General features: G+C 38.4%; 1 protein-coding gene across 3 annotated transcripts in view; it reads right to left on the bottom strand.

Annotated features, from left to right (window-relative positions):
• Positions 1–17689, bottom strand: part of AP4E1 (adaptor related protein complex 4 subunit epsilon 1) — a 93604-nt gene that overhangs the window by 31858 nt on the left and 44057 nt on the right. For 2 of the 3 annotated variants that reach the window (XM_023732474.1, XM_023732475.1), the window contains 5 exons: positions 16888–17190; positions 14623–14737; positions 8847–8970; positions 8438–8464; positions 3540–3792 (listed from right to left, as the gene is read on the bottom strand). In XM_023732474.1, coding sequence (XP_023588242.1) covers positions 3540–3792; positions 8438–8464; positions 8847–8970; positions 14623–14737; positions 16888–17190 — 822 coding nt within the window. The remainder of the gene's footprint in view (positions 1–3539; positions 3793–8437; positions 8465–8846; positions 8971–14622; positions 14738–16887; positions 17191–17689) is intronic. The other variant, XM_004377659.2, reaches the window with a different exon arrangement.

Genomic DNA, 17689 nt, shown 5'->3' with positions numbered 1-17689 from the left:
AAATAGACAATAGATAAGTGGTAACTTTGGTGAAGGGTAAGACAGTACACAATACTGGGGAAGCCAGCACAACTTGTACAAGGAAAGGCCATGGAAGCTCCATAGACACATCCAAACTCCCTGAGGGACTGAATTACTGGGCAGAGGGCTGTGGGGACCATGCTCTCAGGGAACATCTAGCTCAATTGGCATAACACGCTATATAAAGAAAATGTTCTACATTCTACCTTGGTGAGTAGCGTCTAGGGTCTTAAAAGCCTGTGAGCAGCTATCTAAGATACTCCATTGGTCTCACCACTTCGGGAGCAAGGGAGAATGAAGAAAACAAGATACAAGGAAGAGATCACTCCAAAGGACTAATGGACCACAACTACTACGGCCTCCACCAGACTGAGTCCAGTACAACTAGATGGTGCCCGGCTACTACCACTGACTGCTCTGACAGGGATCACAACAGAGGGTCCTGGACAGAGCTGCAGAAAAATGTAGAACAAAATTCTACCTCACAAGAAAGAGACCAGATTTACTGGCCTGACAGAGACTGGAGAAACCCCAAGAGTAGGGCCCCCGGACACCCTTTTAGCTCAGTAATGAAGTCACTCCCGAGGTTCACCCTTCAGCCAAAGATTAGACAACCCCATAAAACGAAACGAGACTAATGGGGCACAACAGTCCAGGGAGAAGGACTAGAAGGCAGGAGGGGACAGGAAAGCTGGTGATGGGGAACCCAAGGTTGAAAAGCGACAGTGCTGACATGTTATGGGGTTGTTAACCACTGTCGTAAGACAATATGTGTATTAGCTGTTTAATGAGAAACTATTTGTTCTGTAAACCTTCATCTAAAGAATAAAAACTTTTTTAAAAAAATGACATCCTTAAACTCAAACCTATCAATAATTATGCTGAATGTAAATGGACTAAATGCATCAATAAAGAGACAGAGTGGCAGAATAGATTAAAAAAAAAAAATTCTTCACCAACACCATAATTCAAAGACATCAATTCTTCTTCATCTTCCTTATTCACTGTCTAGCTTTCACATGCATATGAGGCTATTTAAAACACGGCTTGGGTCAGATGCACCTTAGTCCTTAAAGTAACATCTTTGCTTCTTAACACTTTAAAGAGGTCTTTTGCAGCAGATTTGCCCAATGCAATAGGTCATTTGATTTCTTGACTGCTGCTTCCATGGACAATGATTGTGGATCCAAGTAAAACAAAATCTTTGACAACTTCAATCTTTTCGTTTATCACGATGTTGCTTATGGTCCAGTTGTGAAGATACTTATTTTCTTTATGTTGAGGTGTAATCCATACTGAAGGCTACGGTCTTTGATCTTCATCAGTAAGTGCTTCAAGTCCTCTTCAGTTTCAGCAAGCAAGTTGTGTCATTTGCATATCACAGGTTGTTAATGGGTCTTCCTCCAATCCTAATGCTGCGTTCTTCTTCATGCAGTCCAGCTATTCAGATTATTTGCTCAGCATACAGACTGAATAAGTATCATGAAAGGATACATCCCTGACGCACACATTCTTGACTTTAAACCATATAGTATTCCCCCTGTTCTGTCCGAACAACTACCTCTTGATGTATGTACAGGTTCCTCATAAGCATAATTGTTTTGGAATTCCCATTCTTTCCAATGTTATTCATAATTTGTTACGATCCACACAGTTAAATGCCTTCACATAGTCAATGAAACACAAGTAAACATCTTTCTGATATTCTCTGCTTTCAGGCATAATCCATATGACATCAGCAATGATGTCCCTTGTTCCACATCCTCTTCTGAATCCTGCTTGAATTTCTGGCAGTTGCCCGTTTATGTACTGCTGCAACTGCTTTTGAATGATCAGCAAAATTTCACCTGCCTGTGATATTAATGATATTGTTGAATAATTTCCACATTCTGTTGGATCACCTCCTTTGGAATGGGTACAAATATGGATCTCTTCCAGTCAGTTGGCCAGGTAGCTGTCTTCCAAATTTCTTGGCATAGACAAGTGAGCACCTCCAGCACTGCACTGGTTCGCTGAAACATCTCAGTTGGTATTCTGTCAATTCCTGGAGCCTTGTTTTTTGTCAATGACTTCAGTGCAGCTTGGACGTCTTCCTTCAGTACCGTCGGTTCTTGATTATGTGCTATCTCCTGAAATCGCTGAACGTCAACCAGTTCTTTCTGGTACAGTAACTCTGTGTATTCCTTCCATTTTCTTTTGATGCTTCCTGCATCATTTAATGTTTTCCCCACAGACTCCTTCAATATTACAACTTGACATCAGAACTTTTTCTTCAGTTCTTTCAGCTTGAGAAATGCCAAGCGTGTTCTTCCCTTTTGGTTTTCTATCTCCAAGTCTTTGCTAATTTCATTATAATACTTTGTCTTCTCAAGCCGCCCTTTGAAATCTTCTGTTCAGCTCTTTTACTTCATCATTTCTTCCTTTTGCTTTAGCTACTCTATGTTCAAGAGCAAGTTTCAGAGTCTCTTCTGACATCTAATTTGGTCTTTTCTTTCTTTCCTGGAATGAGTAGAAATATGGATCTCTTCCTAACAGTTGACCAGGTAGTTGTCTTCCAAATTTCTTGGCACAGATGAGTGAGCATTTCCAGCGCTGCATCCCTTTGTTCAAGTATCTCAACTGGTATTCTGTCAATTCCTGGGGACTTGTTTTTCACCAGTGTTTTCAGGGAAGCTTGGACCTTTTCCTTCAGTACCATCGGTTCTGGATCCTAGTCCTTCTTCCTAGTCTGTCTTAGCCTGGAAGCTTCGCTGAAACCTGTCCACCACGGGTGACCCTGCTGGTATTTGAAATGCCAGTGGCAAAGCTTCCAATATCACAGCAACATGCAAGCCACCATAGTAAAACAAACTGACAGGTGGGATCAAGAACCTCCTACTGTTAGACATCTAAACTGACTCCTATTTTTAACTATTAAAAATAACACTTTTAGTACTTTTTCCATAGACATATCAATATTTTTGAAGTATTACTGTTGACAATATTGCGATCAAGCCTCCTTCCCTTTGGAAACTGTCCCATCCGCCTGCAGGAGTGAGTACCTGTGGTCATATTTGTACTGTAAGACTCTGTTCTTTGCCCTAGCTGATTGGACTAACTCAAGCGGAGCCAATTAGATTTTCCGCTTCAGGAATGTACGTGGTCACTGGTGGCTCTGGAGCTCAGGAGATGATGGAGAGTCAGAGCTGTGGAAAGCCATTTCCCACCACGTGTAGAGATGACGATGTCGTTGTGTGCCATCAAGTCTATTCCAACTCATAGCGACCCTATAGAACAGAGTAGAACTGCCACACAGGGTTTCCTAGGCTGAAATCTTTATGGGAGCAGATTGCCAGGTCTTTTCTCCCATGCAACAGCTAGTGGGTTCAAACCACCAACCTATCAGTCAGCAGCCAAGTGGTTAACCATTGCACCACCAGGGCTCCGTACGCAGATGATAGCCAGGAGCCTTTATAGAGCTAGTTTTTTGTACAAAAGAGGGGACACAAATACTTAGATGAATGTAACTGAGTACTTACCAAATTGATTGTACTTTCTGATCCTAGCCCAACAAATAATGATGACGCCAGCAGGTGCTTTTCTTTCTCCTCTCTGGATTGCGTATGGGCTTGAGGTTGATCCTTTTTTGTTACAGTTTGATTTACATTCTCCATTATTACACTCTTTTGAGGAATAGGCTGAGCTTCATCACCTGTTGCACTTTCCTTCTTGGGAAGATAGCCCTCTTTTCCCCACAATTTCTTTATACCTTCCAGCTTCAAGCTATTTGTCCTAAGGAGATTAATAATAAAATCAAGTCAATTTAAATCTAACTATTTTCTTGAGGCATTTTTCAAAACACATCATTGTCTTTTAGAAACAGCTTTCATATTATATTCTATATGCAGAAGTAAAACCCGAACCTCTAGATTGTATTTTAGTTATAGTGAACCTTCCCTCAGCCACCCCTTATCCAAACGATTTAAAGCAGCAGAACTCCAGACTTAGGAAAATTTCAGATCATTTAATTTTCACTTAATTGCTTGAATAAGTTGTACAAAAATAGAACCACTGTAAATCAGTTCCTTTCCCCATTGATTTTTCAAAAATACCTTCTCTTTAATTCTGATGAGTTAAAGGTCAGAAATGACTCTTAAAGTTTCTTGGCTGTAATCACCCAATGAAGGGATTAAACCAACACAAATTCACTCAAGAAAACCCTGTTGGGAGCAAAAAACTGTTTAAATGAACTCGTATGTGTAAAACTACTTTTAATCCAAATGCTTTTTAATGTTAGCACTAGCTACATTTTTTCCAACTATTACAAATATACTTTTATAAAAAATAAAATGAGGTTTCGTCTACAAAAGAAGCAAGTTAATAAGATTTTAGGAAAAAGCATAAGGGTTAGGAATTTTTAATACCTGAGTTGAAAAAGAATCAACATAGTGATTAAGAATCATGTGTCCAGCCCAGAAAGCCTATAACAAAGCTTTTACTAGGCAGAAAGTCCAGGGTCAAATTTAGAATTTGGACTCACCTACTGTTTTCTGAAAAGTTATAGCTGGTGAATCTGGAGTGACTAATACAACCAGAAGTGCAGGATGAAACAGTCAAAGATTTGCCTCTATTGTTGTCACATAAGAACTAGGTGTCCTTGTCACTTGGCTCATTTAAGCATCCCTGTCATGGCCTGAAACAGCATTTTAAAAATCTGCACTATAAGTTAGGTAGATGTTAAATGAATCTACAAGGAAGCCTCAGAAATATTTGTACTGAGTATTATTTTTGTCTAATTTATTGAACAGAAATCATAATCAATTTAATTTTCTATAGTATGCCAAAAACAAAAAAATGGGTAGCTATGCTTCATAATGAGTGAAGAACTAATGCAAGTGAGTACTTAAGTGGCTGAAGAAAAATCTAAACACTATTAAAGAATGCCCTACAGGGAACTGGTCCATTCCTCCTCAATGATTTTTACTGCTGAGTGCTCCTTTACAAATATCTTTCTTTGTCATGGAAGCCCCATAGACACACCCAAACTCCCCAAGGGACTGAATTGCTGGGCAGAGGGCCGTGGGGACCATGCTCTCAGGGAACATCTAGCTCAATTGGTATAACACAGTTTATTAAGAAAATGTTCTACATTCTACCTTGGTGAGTAGCGTCCGGGGTCTTAAAATCTGTGAGCAACCATCTAAGATACTCCACTGGTCTCAACCCTTCGGAAGCAAGGGAGAATAACAAAACAAGATACAAGGAAGAGATCACTCCAAAGGACTAATGGACCACAACTACTACGGCCTCCACCAGACTGAGTCCAGTACAACTAGATGGTGCCCGGCTACCACCACCGACTGCTCTAACAGGGATCACAACAGACGGTCCCGGACAGAGCTGGAGAAACATGTAGAACAAAACTCTAACTCACATAAGAAGACCAGACTTACTGGCCTCACAGAGACTGGAGAAACCACGGGTGTATGGCCCTGGACACCATTTTAGCTCAGTAATGAAGTCACTCCCGAGGTTCACCCTTCAGCCAAAGATTAGACAGCCCCATAAAACAAATGAGACAAATGGCGCACAACAGTCCAGGGACAAAGACTAGAAGGCAGGAGGGAATGGGAAAGCTGGTAATAGGGAACCCAAGGTTGAGAAAGGACAGTGTTGACATGTTGTGGGGTTGGTTGTTAACCACTGTCATAAAACAATATGTGTACTGTTCAATGAGAAATTATTTGTTCTGTAAACCTTCATCTAAAGCACAATTTTTAAAAAAGTTAAAAAATTTTAAAAAAAAACTTTCTTTCAGGAACCAAAAAAGTTTTTTTGTTTTTTTAAAGTTAAAAAGATAAACAAAAAAATCCTGTTAGTTACCAAATAAACTTCCTAGAAGAAAACTGGCTGTCCCTGCCATGAGCAGATCCAAAAGTGGTCTTGGGAACCACTAAAACGACCCTCAGCTTCTCTAGGATGCTAAAAAGCAGCAAGTCCGAGAGGATTCATGAATACCCACAGCAGGATACAGATTCTCTGTACCCCCTTTAACAAAAGTATCTTTATTTTTTTTAAAAAAAAAAAAAAAAAAAAAGGAGCAAATCCCCAAGTTTTACTAACAATTCAAGCATTAGTTTAACAAAAGAAGGCAGGGGTGGTGAACACTATGATACTCCACTGAGACCCCTTTCAGTGAAGGACCTGTTGCCTCAGCTCCTGGAATGCTGTTAGCAGATAGACCTGCTCCTAGTCCCATCAGAGACTGCCTGAGCTGCACAGACCTATCTCACCTGACACCAAGTCCCTTCCCAGAGCAGCCCACGTCCAATGACTGATCAACAGAAGTATACAGTCCTGGCCACCCATCTTGGGCCAACTCAGGATAACTCTGAAAGGTCATTTTAGCTCCAGGGTTCCCCATGGGCTCAGCAGAGGCTGTTGGTGGTACTGCATTCCGTCCTGACTTCTCCCTCTGCCCAAATCTGCTTCCTTTCCCTTCTTTGTGCTGATCCTAAGGACACTCCTTAATATTTTGCATGCTAAATTCTGTCTCAGAATATGCTTCCCAGGGAACCCAACCCACAACAAGCAAAATGAGAAAGGTGGGAAAAACAGCCTAAAAGAATTCTCAAGCTATTTTAAAGTTTTTTTTCTGGCTTATTTCACCTGCATACATGCCTATTCCAACATATGCTTTCTCTATCATACATTACATATAGATTTGTCTAAAAAGTAGGAAAGTACACAAGAGAGTAGTATAAGGCCATCTGATACACAAATTATGCCTCCTTATGACATAAAATATATCTTAAAAGAATTTTTTGTAACATGAGTCATCTTTGTGTGGATTTTAACAACACTGCTACATAATACATGGTTTTATCTGATGTACCTTTGTACTGTTTTTAATCAGATCATTCAAACACAGATGTAAATTCTGACTAAGGAACTTTCAAAGGATTGGAAGTGTATTTTAACTCAGCTCAGCTCCACGAATTCCCAGCTTTGCCAAATGCCATTTTCCTGAGGGTAGTATTTATGTATATATACAGATAAATACAGATAGACATATACAGAGAGAAATGTATGTGTGTGTGTGTGTATGTGTGCGCGTGTGTATACACACACACGCACACATACACACACACACACATATATATAAAATTTACAGGGCCCTACCAAGTTCCCCAGAGCCCTGGTGGCACAGAGCTTAAGAGCTCAGCCGCTAACCAAAAGGTCAGCAGTTCGAATCCACCAGTCGCTCCTTGGAAACCCTATGGGGCAGATCTACTCTGTTGTATAGGGTCACTATGAGTCAGAATCAACTCGACAGCAAAGGGTTTGGTTTTTGGTTTCTACCAGGTCCCCCAGATACTAGTTCAGTACTAAAAAAGCAGATGCTGTCTCTTGTTGTGTAGGCAAAAGGGACTGTGTAAGTTCCTCGTTGGGTTTAGGATAGTTCCTATCTCTCCTTCCCTTGCCCCTCTGTTCCCTGTTTAGGACACTTAATTGCTATCACCTCCACCATCATGTGCCCTTAAACCCTATCTGTTCCCCATGCTCAGAATACCGAAATTAAATGCCTGGGAAGAAAATAAGGGTGTCAACAGAGCAGAAAAAAAAGAGAAAGATTATTTGAATATAGATTATTTCATTCAGCTTACCATTCTACATTCCTAATAATCTATTTGTGTCACTGTGATAAATACTTATAGCCATCTCATTGGAAGACTGACAAATAAAGGGAGGAACATAAAGTAAGGTGACTGACTGCTTAATAAATACACAGTATCTCAAAATTTAAATGTCATCTTTCAAAGGTGTCATCTTTGAGAGTTTATGACTTTTATTCCAACAGTGCTGGCATTACTTCAAACATTTTTGAACTCTTTTAAAAGAAGCTCCTTCAGAGACAAGAAAGATATTTTCCTTTATTATCACATCAGGATTTTGACTAAAATTATCCAGATTGATCAATAATTTACTTGGTAAACTCAGCTTCTGAATAATGATAATGATGATGATGGTAATGAGAATTACTATTAATAATAACAGCTACCATTTATTTATCAGTCACTTAATATTTACTGGGTTGTACCACGCATTTTACATACATCATCTTATTTTTTTTAATTTAATTACGTTTCTAAAGTAATTTAACTTTACTTCCAAAACCAGAATCTGTCTTTAAAGGATGAAAATTTGGCTCCATGTAAGACATTTAGACAAATGTATAACCCATTTTCAAGGCGGTTAGAAAGAAGTTCTAAAAGCACTTTGAGCAAGAATACAGCTTCCTCAGGAGACGTCAATTACCTTATTTTATGTTCATCTCTGTATCTGCCAATCTTCCAATGAGATGGTTACAAGCATTTATTAGAAGAATGATACAAATAGATTATGAGGAATGTAGAATGATATGCTGAATACTTACTTGGGTGTATAAGTTCTGATATTCTTCCTTAAAAAATAAAAATAATGTGTTATTATTATTATGTATAAAGCTTGTACACATTCAGTGCTGTCTTGGAAGGTAAGCTCTTAAAGCAGAGAGACATACTATACAATATCAACACCCTGAGAGCAATAAACAGAAAACAAATGAAACAACTGGCCCACCCAGACTTCAGCTTTCAGGTACACCTCAAGGCATTATATTAAAACACATAGTCATAAATGTGCCTCTCCCTTTGAAAATTATGTGAAGACCACTGAAACAATAAACTCAGAAGTCACTCTAAAATAAGCAAATAATAATGATGATACAAAGCAGAAGGCAAATGGAATGTCAAGAGACATTTAAGCACTCACATATTCTCAATTTTAATAAGAAAGGAACTTACTCTTTCAGCCCTGTCTCAGCACTATTCCCAGATACATCTGAACCAACAGAAATGCCAGCAGGAGACTGTCGTCCAGTGAAACCAGATGCAGAAAAGGAGAGTCCATATGGTTCAAAATTAAGGACTAGAATTTTAAAACAATAACAGAAGTTCATATTTAAAGCAAAGCAAAAATTATGGGGAAAAAAAAGCAAAAATGATCAAAGTTACTTTAAGACTGGAATCCAATGACAATTTTTAAATTGGAAGAGAGTTTGGAAATAACCTAATCAAATATTAATAGTAGTAATAATATAGCAGCTACCATTTATTGAATGCCTACTACAGGTCTTCATACTACTAGGTGACTGTCTTAGTTATCTAGTGCTGCTATAACACCAATACCACAAGTGGATGGCTTTAACAAAGAGAAATTTATTCTCTCACAGTCTAGGAGGCTAGAAGTCCGGATTCAGGGCACTAGCCTTAGGGGAAGGTTTTCTGTCAACTCTGGAAGAAGGTTCTTGTCATCAATCTTCCCCTGGTTGAGGAGCTTCTTAGTGCAGGGACCCCAGTGCTTCTTTCTTGGTGGTATGACGTCCCTATATCTCTCTGCTGGCCTCTCTCTTTTATATCTCAAAGGAGACTGGCTTAAGACACAACCTAATCTTGTAGACTGTGTCCTGCCTCATTAACATAACTGCCTCTAATCCTGCCTCATTAACGTCATACAGGTAGGATCCACAACACATAGGAAAATCACATCAGATGATAAAATGGTGGACAATACTGGGAATCATGGCCTAGTCAAGCTGACTCATATTTTGTGGGGACACAATTCAATCCATGACAGTGATCAAAAACAAATTGTCCATATTTGTCTTTTTGTCTCCCTGAGAAGCTAAAAAAGGGTTCAATTAGGAAAGAGAACTGATAAACCATGTCAGCTAAAAAGCTGCTGTTCTCATGGTGAGCTATGAATAGAGGACCATGTTACTCTCAGGCACATTCTTGTACTGAATGGCGTAATGGAGCCCTAATGTGAAATATCCCCACTGACAAAGAACAAGATTTACTCAAGTTCAGATTCCTTTAAATCTGTATTAACTGAAATAAATTCTATCAGAACTATGAAAATTCATATTGTTATTGTGGTAGAGCTGATGCCTACCCCAGCATCCATTCTCCCCTTCTTTCTAAGTAACAGAACCCTTGATTCTTAGCTAGGCACATGACTCCCCAGGAAAGAGACTACATTTCCAGACTCCTTTGCCACATGACAGTGTTCTGGCCAACGAAATTATGCACAAGTTTTATGAGCAATTTCTGGGAGGAGTCCTCCTGAAAAAGAAAATGTCTTCTCCTCCTTCTTCTCTCCTGCTTTCTAGATTCCAGCATGACTGCTGGATGTGGGTAGCCATCTTGGATCACGAAATGGCACATCAAAGATGCCAGAACAGCAAGAGAGATGAAGCCTGGGGTTTTTTATAATCATGAAGTCATCATCAACCCTAGGGTGCCTACCTCTGGATTTCTTTAATGGGAGAGAACAATAACTTTCTACATTGTATAAGGTACCACTTTATTTATTTTCTAATATGCAGCTAAACTTAACCCTACTGACACATTTATCATTCTTGGACCTTGCTTGCTGAAAGTGAAGAGGACTTGAAGAACCTACTGATGAAGATCAAAGACTACAGTCTTCCCTATGGATTACACCTCAACATAAAGAAAACAAAAATCCTCACAACTGGACCGATTAGCAACTTTATGACAAAAGGAAAAAATACTGAAGTTATCAAAGATTTCATTTTTCTTGGATCCATAATCAACATCCACAACTTACTGAAGATTACAAAGATAGGAAATGCTAGAGTAAAAAAGAAAATCATACACTCTGGCTCCACAGCTGTATTCTCAACCATTATATTATATTATATTGCCTCCTCCAAAGGATACTGCACTGAATCCAAAGAGTACTAAATAAACAAAAGCTTGTTTGTTGAATGAGCGATATAGAAGAGGAATCAATATGCAGTAGAAAATATAATGGAAGAAGTGAGTTTACAATGTAAGCCTGGTATTAACTAGATGTGTGAACTAGCTCTTAATTTCTTCATCATTAAAGGGTTTGGACTAGGGATAGACGTCTATACTCTGCATCATTTTTTAAAGCTCATTTTCATAATCAAGTTTGGAAACCACTTATCTAAGTATCTCTAAGGTCCTTTTCAGCTACAGTATTCGCTCACTCTAGGCTTTTCAATCATCTAGTTTAGCCTTCTACATAATACTGGCCTCTCTTTAACAGCATCTGTGATAGTCATCCAGCCTCTGCATTAACACTTCCAGTAACAGTGAAAACAGTGAATAGCTCAAGAAATGTTACCTATGCACAAGTAAAGGCTTTAGACCAAAAAGCAGAAGTTCAAAAACTGAGGTGCAGAATTTAAGAGCAGACAGGAAAAGACTAGACATAGAAGGGGACAGCATCTGGAGAGTAGACAGATAAAATTATAATTCTGAGACAATTAAAAATTGTTACCTAAAGCAGGCCTGGAAAGGCTCATGGTTGAGAATGTAGTTCAAACCATATTATTTTCATTTTTTAGTAACTGCCCCCCCTCCCCCATCATCCACACAGTAATCAATGACTGGAAAGACCAGAGATTTGGGGGAGTTAACTAGGCGTGCAAGAGCTCATGCACACAGTGTGGGGAGAATAAAGGTATACAGAAAGCAGACGACGACGAAGATGGCTGAACAGCAGCTTAATGAATATGTAAAAGTTAAAGGGGAAGGACAATTCAGAAAGAACAGAAGGCATCAGTAATGGCAGGAAAGCAAAGAACATGGTGGCTATTAGCAGTCTGGATGAAACAAAGATGATAAGCAATAGATGGGAAGTTATACAGGATCCTAGGCTTTAATCCCATAGGCAATGATGAATCACTGAAAAGTTTTAAGGGGAAGAGAATCACAATCAGAGCTTTGTTTTGGAGAGGTCATTTAGATGGCAACGAAGAAGATGAATCTGGCAGGACAAGACTGGAGACAGAAAGACTCCTTGGAGTTGGGAGTTACTGAAGTAATTCAGGTGAGAGACAATATAAATTATCTACAGCAAAAGTAATTCAACATTTTAACTGTTCGTATCCTTCATGACTTTAGAGGCCTTAATTATATGCACATTCCTAGGGTCACTATGAGTTGGAACCAACTCAACAGCAATGGGTTTGGTTTTTTGTGGTGTTCTTTAACTTGGGAGTCCTTGAGTGGTACAAATGGTTAACATGTTCAGCTGCTAAAAGGTTCAAGGTTTAAGTTCACTCAGAGATGTCTTAGAAGAAAGGCCTGGTGATCTACTTCCAAAAAATCAGCTATTGAAACCCTGTAGAGCACAGTTCTATTCTGACACACACAGGGTCACCATGAGTTGGAATCGATTCGAAGGCAACTGGCTTTTCTTTATCTTACCTCATACTGCAGTTCTTTCATACTTTGACTGTTTGGTTATACCTGTTTATCCTCAGTTGTAATTTATTTATTTTTTTGAGAGACTAATAACCTGAATTTGTCCTGGTTTTCCAAAAGCCATATTTCTGTTAGAGGAGAGATTCCACTGCTGTTTCCCCTTACTATTTCTGGTGTTATCTTAACACTAGGGCTATAGCATTTCTGAATAATGTTTTAATAGAATAATCCACACTGATTCCTAAATGTTCTTCTTGAGTGGAAACTGGTAGTAAAGTTTGCTCCCTTCCACCCCATCTATGTTTGTGAATTCTTACTATCTTAAAATATGTTTCTGAAGTTTATCTTTATAAATTTGGCATTTTTCCGCCCAAGATAGCTCAGAGCTAAGGATCATTTATAAAACTGACAGATTTAATTACTACTCTCTCAAATGATTTATCAAATTCTCAAATAAGATCAATACCAGAGCTGATACATGTAGGATCGCGGAATTAACACCTCTTTGGGCAAAAAATGCCTACTTTTTTCCTACCTTCTTTTTTCTATCTTAGAGCCAGTCCTGTTCTCAAGGTATATTTTATAATTCGTCCACAAGTATTTACTCAGTACCTGCTATGTTCTACCTCAGAGCCAACTTCCTTCTCTGTAATATAACAGGCATTCTAAACTCACAAAAATCTCACTTTTGCTTTAAAGAATTTTATAAAAATAGATTTAGGAGGAGAGGGGAAGAGCCTAATTTGAAAGCTTAACCCCATTTATGATGATGGTTTTATAGAACAAAATGTGCTTGGCAAAGGAATTCATCAGCTTGGGGAATTTCAGGGCTATCTATTATATGTGCGTCAGCTATTTAACTTACTTTAAGAAAGAAAACAGGTAATGCCAGGAATTAGGCACCCCACTACCTTCCCTTCCCTCCTCCGTGATCTGACAGTTGTAATTCAGAACAATTTCACTTTTTTTTCTTCACCACATTCAATCAACATATAAGGAGTTAATGGGAAGGAAACTGATTATCCTTTGAAAGAGAACTCAATCTTCTAGGCCATTAGGTATCTCTATGCTAAAGAATATATCAAAAGCCTTAAAAAGAGGAAATGCTTCTGTAGAAAGATGGCATCAATCCTATTATGAGCATTTGTAACTTTCTGGTCTCGTTTTAGGATCAATCTTTTAGTTGTACTCATAACTGAATATGCCTAGTACCAGAAAGAAAAAGAAACCAATTGCCATTGAGTCGATTTTGACTCATGGCGACCCATGTGTGTCAGAGAAGAACTGTGCTCCACAGGGTTTTCAATGGTTGATTTTTCAGAAACAGATCGCCAGGCCTTTTATCCAAGTCACCTCTGGGTGGACTCGAATCACCAACCTTTTGATTAGCAGCCAAGCACATTAACCATTTCTACCACCCAGGGATTCCATGCCTAGCACAGAGCCTGGAAAACAGTAAGTACTTAATAAAACCATTAAATGATGAATAAACAGAGAGAGAGAGAGAGAAGACTTTTCAGCATTAAACTGTATCAAAAGACATTCTGAACTCCTAAAAAGACTGTATTCATTAGTCTCCCTTTATTCCTATGCAGACTTCTCACTCACCACCCAAATATTTCAATGATTTCCCCTTTACCAAATTCATAACAACAATCTTCCCCTGACAGGTTACATTTCTTAAATGTAAAGTTACTTTTCCCTTTCTTAGCTGTTCCTAACCTCACGGACCAGATATTTTGTTGAAGGATGCATCCTAATACACTTAAGAAATAAGAGACTGCTCAGGATGAAAATGAAACTCACTAGTCCATAGTAACCAGGGTTTCTTCTAAAACTTTTCAGCCCTGTAGAGGGTGACCAACATGATAATTCCATCTTCAAGTTCTTTCAAAATTCCAGGACAGTAGTCTATCTTTTATATACACACACACACACACACACACACACACACACACAGTCTGTCCACACCTATGACTTTGGAATACCTCTAGGCTAACTTTTCTTCTCTGGGTATCGGAAGATCTAGTCAGGGTAAACAAATCACAAGCAGACTTAAACAGGGATTAAATTAAAAAGATTTAAAAACTAAATATCCTTAGTTATTTATTACATGATTATAATATCAATTACACAAAAAATATGTCCTTATAATCTAGCTTATTATAAGCCCACGAAAAACTACCCTTTTCACATTGGTGACGCTTGCACAACATGATTAATGCAAGTGATGTCACTAAAATTATACACATGAAACATGTTAAATTGGCAAATGTGTTACATGCACTTTTACATCAATTTAAAAAACTTTTTTTTTTACCCTTTTCCTGAGAAAGCTTTTCCTCCTGGCGCTGGTGGTGAGGTTTGTAAGGTGCCACACCCTGATTGAGTCCTTCAGCCACAAAACCATCCAGAAAAGATAAGGAAGCATCTACCTGTATTAAAATGAAGCAAAAATTAGGAATTAAAAAAAAAAAAAAAAAACTATTCTAAACAGTAGACTGTACCTTCACCTAAATATTTTAGCCCATATATCCTAAAAAAAAATTTAAGTGAAAAACAGAAGCTTCAATTCTAAATGAGCTATCTAACTCTCTGGGGCCCTTGTGGTGCAGTGGTTAAGAGCTATGGCTGCTAACCAAAAGTCAGCAGTTCAAATCCACCAGCCACTCCTTGGAATCCCTATGGAGCACAGTTTTACTCTGTCCTACAGGGTCACTATGAGTCAGAATCCACTTGACAGCAATGGGTTTTTCTGGGGCGGGGGGGGGGGTCCAACCCTCTAGCTTTCTAAAACATCTTTAATCAAGTTAACCAGCTAAGAATCTAATAATGTTAGTCATTCTTCAGTTATTATTAATTTCACTACATTGTAGAACACATTTTTGAGCATCCAGTATTTCAGGGTATTATGCTAGGTACTATGATTGAGGCAAAGGAAGACAAAGTTCCTACCCTCAGGAGACTGGTAGCCTACTGTTGAGACAGACACATACACTAGGAAGCATAGTATCTTTGTTAGTTTCCTTTTGCTGGGAGCTAAAATCAAAGTGCCAGCAGGGCTGGTTCCTTCTGGCTGTCTCCAGGAAGAATCTGTTCCTTGTCTCTTTCTGTTTCCAGAGGTTTCCAGCATTCCCTGGCTTGTGGCCACATTCCCTCCAATCTCTGCTTGTCACTTTGCCTTCTCCTCTCTGACTTTCTGCATTCCTTTGTAATTATATCATACCCACCTGGCTAATCCAGGATACTCTTCCCATCACAGATCCATAACTTAATCACACCTACAAAGTCCCTTTACTATGTAAGGCAACATATTCATAGATTCCAGGAATTAGGTACTTTTTTTTTTTTTTTTGGAGGATGGGGGCACTATTCAGGTTAAAACAGTTTAACTGTGCTATTCCCCTTCTGCCTAAAAACGCTTTTTCACAAATCTATGGAAAATTACCTAATTTCAGCAAGAACAGAAAGGCATGAGAGAATGATTAACTAAAAAGCAATAAGTGATGAAGAAAGAGTAAGAAGTAAAGGAAAAGAGAAAAAGTAAGAAGAAAAAGAAAAATGAGATAAACACAAGAGGATATAGCAGTGATGACCTCAGAAACCAGACCGGCTTCCACTAATATATGCAAACAGCTCAGATAATTTAGAGCATCAGGTAATCCTCAGTCATTTAAGCGGCATCTCAAACTCTGAATTTAGAAAGGTTTAGCTTCAGCAAAATTCTCAGAGATGGGGCTATGTCATCTTTATCAGGGGCAAGGAAGAGTGTACTGACTGCCTAGTTTAATACTATGTACAGCAGATTCCTTCATGATTTCAACAAACATCTCTGGAACATCTACCATATGCTAAGGCAGGGCCTCTACGTTTAAGGAGCTATTGAAAGAATTAATGAACAAATACTCAAAATGAATACAAGCCATGAAAATATGGCTCAGAATTAATAGGAATACTGCCCATCCTCTCTTCTTTCCCAACCCTGTGACAACTAATAAACAGGAATTTATATTTCTCAACTATGTTTTCTCAACTGGTTTCTCTTTGGAAGTTTTCTGATTTGCATCAATTTGAAAAAAGAGAATGGTATGATTTAAGAGGGAGAGTCGTAACTGAGCACTCTGGGCTAAAGAGCTGGTGGCCAAAAGCAGGTGGGAGAAGGAAAGGTGGGTGGCCAGATTCTAAATTGGTTAAAAAAAAAAACTTACATAGTAGATAGATAAAATAAAATGGGGAACAATATTTTTTTCCATTCTCAAAAAAAAAAAGGTAAGAATAAAATGACTTATAGAAGTTCAGAAGAGATAAAAATAAAAGAAATTCCTGAATTATTATATGTTAAAAGAGACTGTCACAGAATATAAATTCCTTAACAGCAGTTCTCCAGAAAAGAACTGACTATTTAGGATCAGTACCAAACGAAGCTCTCCAATTAGCTCTCAGATGAACGTGAGAAAACTCCAACTTTCATCTTAAGTGCTACAGATACCGTATTTTGGTACAGTCCTGACATATCAGAAATGTAACAATTACTCCACATTTAAAGACAACGCAATTTTAAAAAGGTGGAACACAGATGCCTTACCACCATGTCTTCACAACTCTTATTAACTGGAAGTACGCTCTTCATGAGTTCCACATTCTCATGCAAATGTTTTAATTCAAATGCATGCTGTCTCATACATGTATCCAAAGATATGATAAATTCCTGGATTAATCTCTTAACTACGTTAGATGAATGTGCTTGAGGTGTCAACTTGGTCACAGCAGCAATTAACCAGGCTTTTGTTTCTGAAGAAATGGAGCTATGCATAAGTAACTTGTAAAGCTTGGTTATAACCGCCTCAGGTGTTTCCTTATCCAAAAGGTAGGAATACTCCCCTAACACCTATGAGTAAAATAGAGAGATATTTATACACAAAAATCAAACTATGCAGCAAACTATACTAAGCAAAGTGCCTACACAAAGAGTGAATTTAATCTAGATTAAACATACTCTCATGGTGAAGAAATTTTTAGATAAAGATAAAATTCTACACTGTAGGTTCAAAATTGTACCAACTGGAACTCAATACAAAAAAGTTTTCCATGTTTAAGTCATTAACAATGCATAAAGCAGCGGCATACCTTTCTTCTGATTTTTAGTAGCACTTTCACGTTGTTATTATTTTCCAATAGCATTTAAACAAGTGGTTCTCACATGTTAGTATGCATCAAGAGTCACTTGACAGAAAGGGCCACATAAACCCGAGACTGTATCAGCCTGAGACCAGAAGAACTAGATGGTGCCTGGCTACCACCAATGACTGCCCTGACAGGGAACATAACAGAGAGTCCCTGATGGAGCAGGAGAAAAGTGGGGTGCAGAACTCAAATTCTAGTAAAAA

The sequence above is a fragment of the Trichechus manatus genome, unplaced genomic scaffold, assembly GCF_000243295.1.
Source record: "Trichechus manatus latirostris isolate Lorelei unplaced genomic scaffold, TriManLat1.0 scaffold00052, whole genome shotgun sequence".
NCBI classification, from domain to species: Eukaryota; Metazoa; Chordata; class Mammalia; order Sirenia; family Trichechidae; genus Trichechus; species Trichechus manatus.
This window is presented reverse-complemented; position numbering and strand designations above follow the sequence as displayed.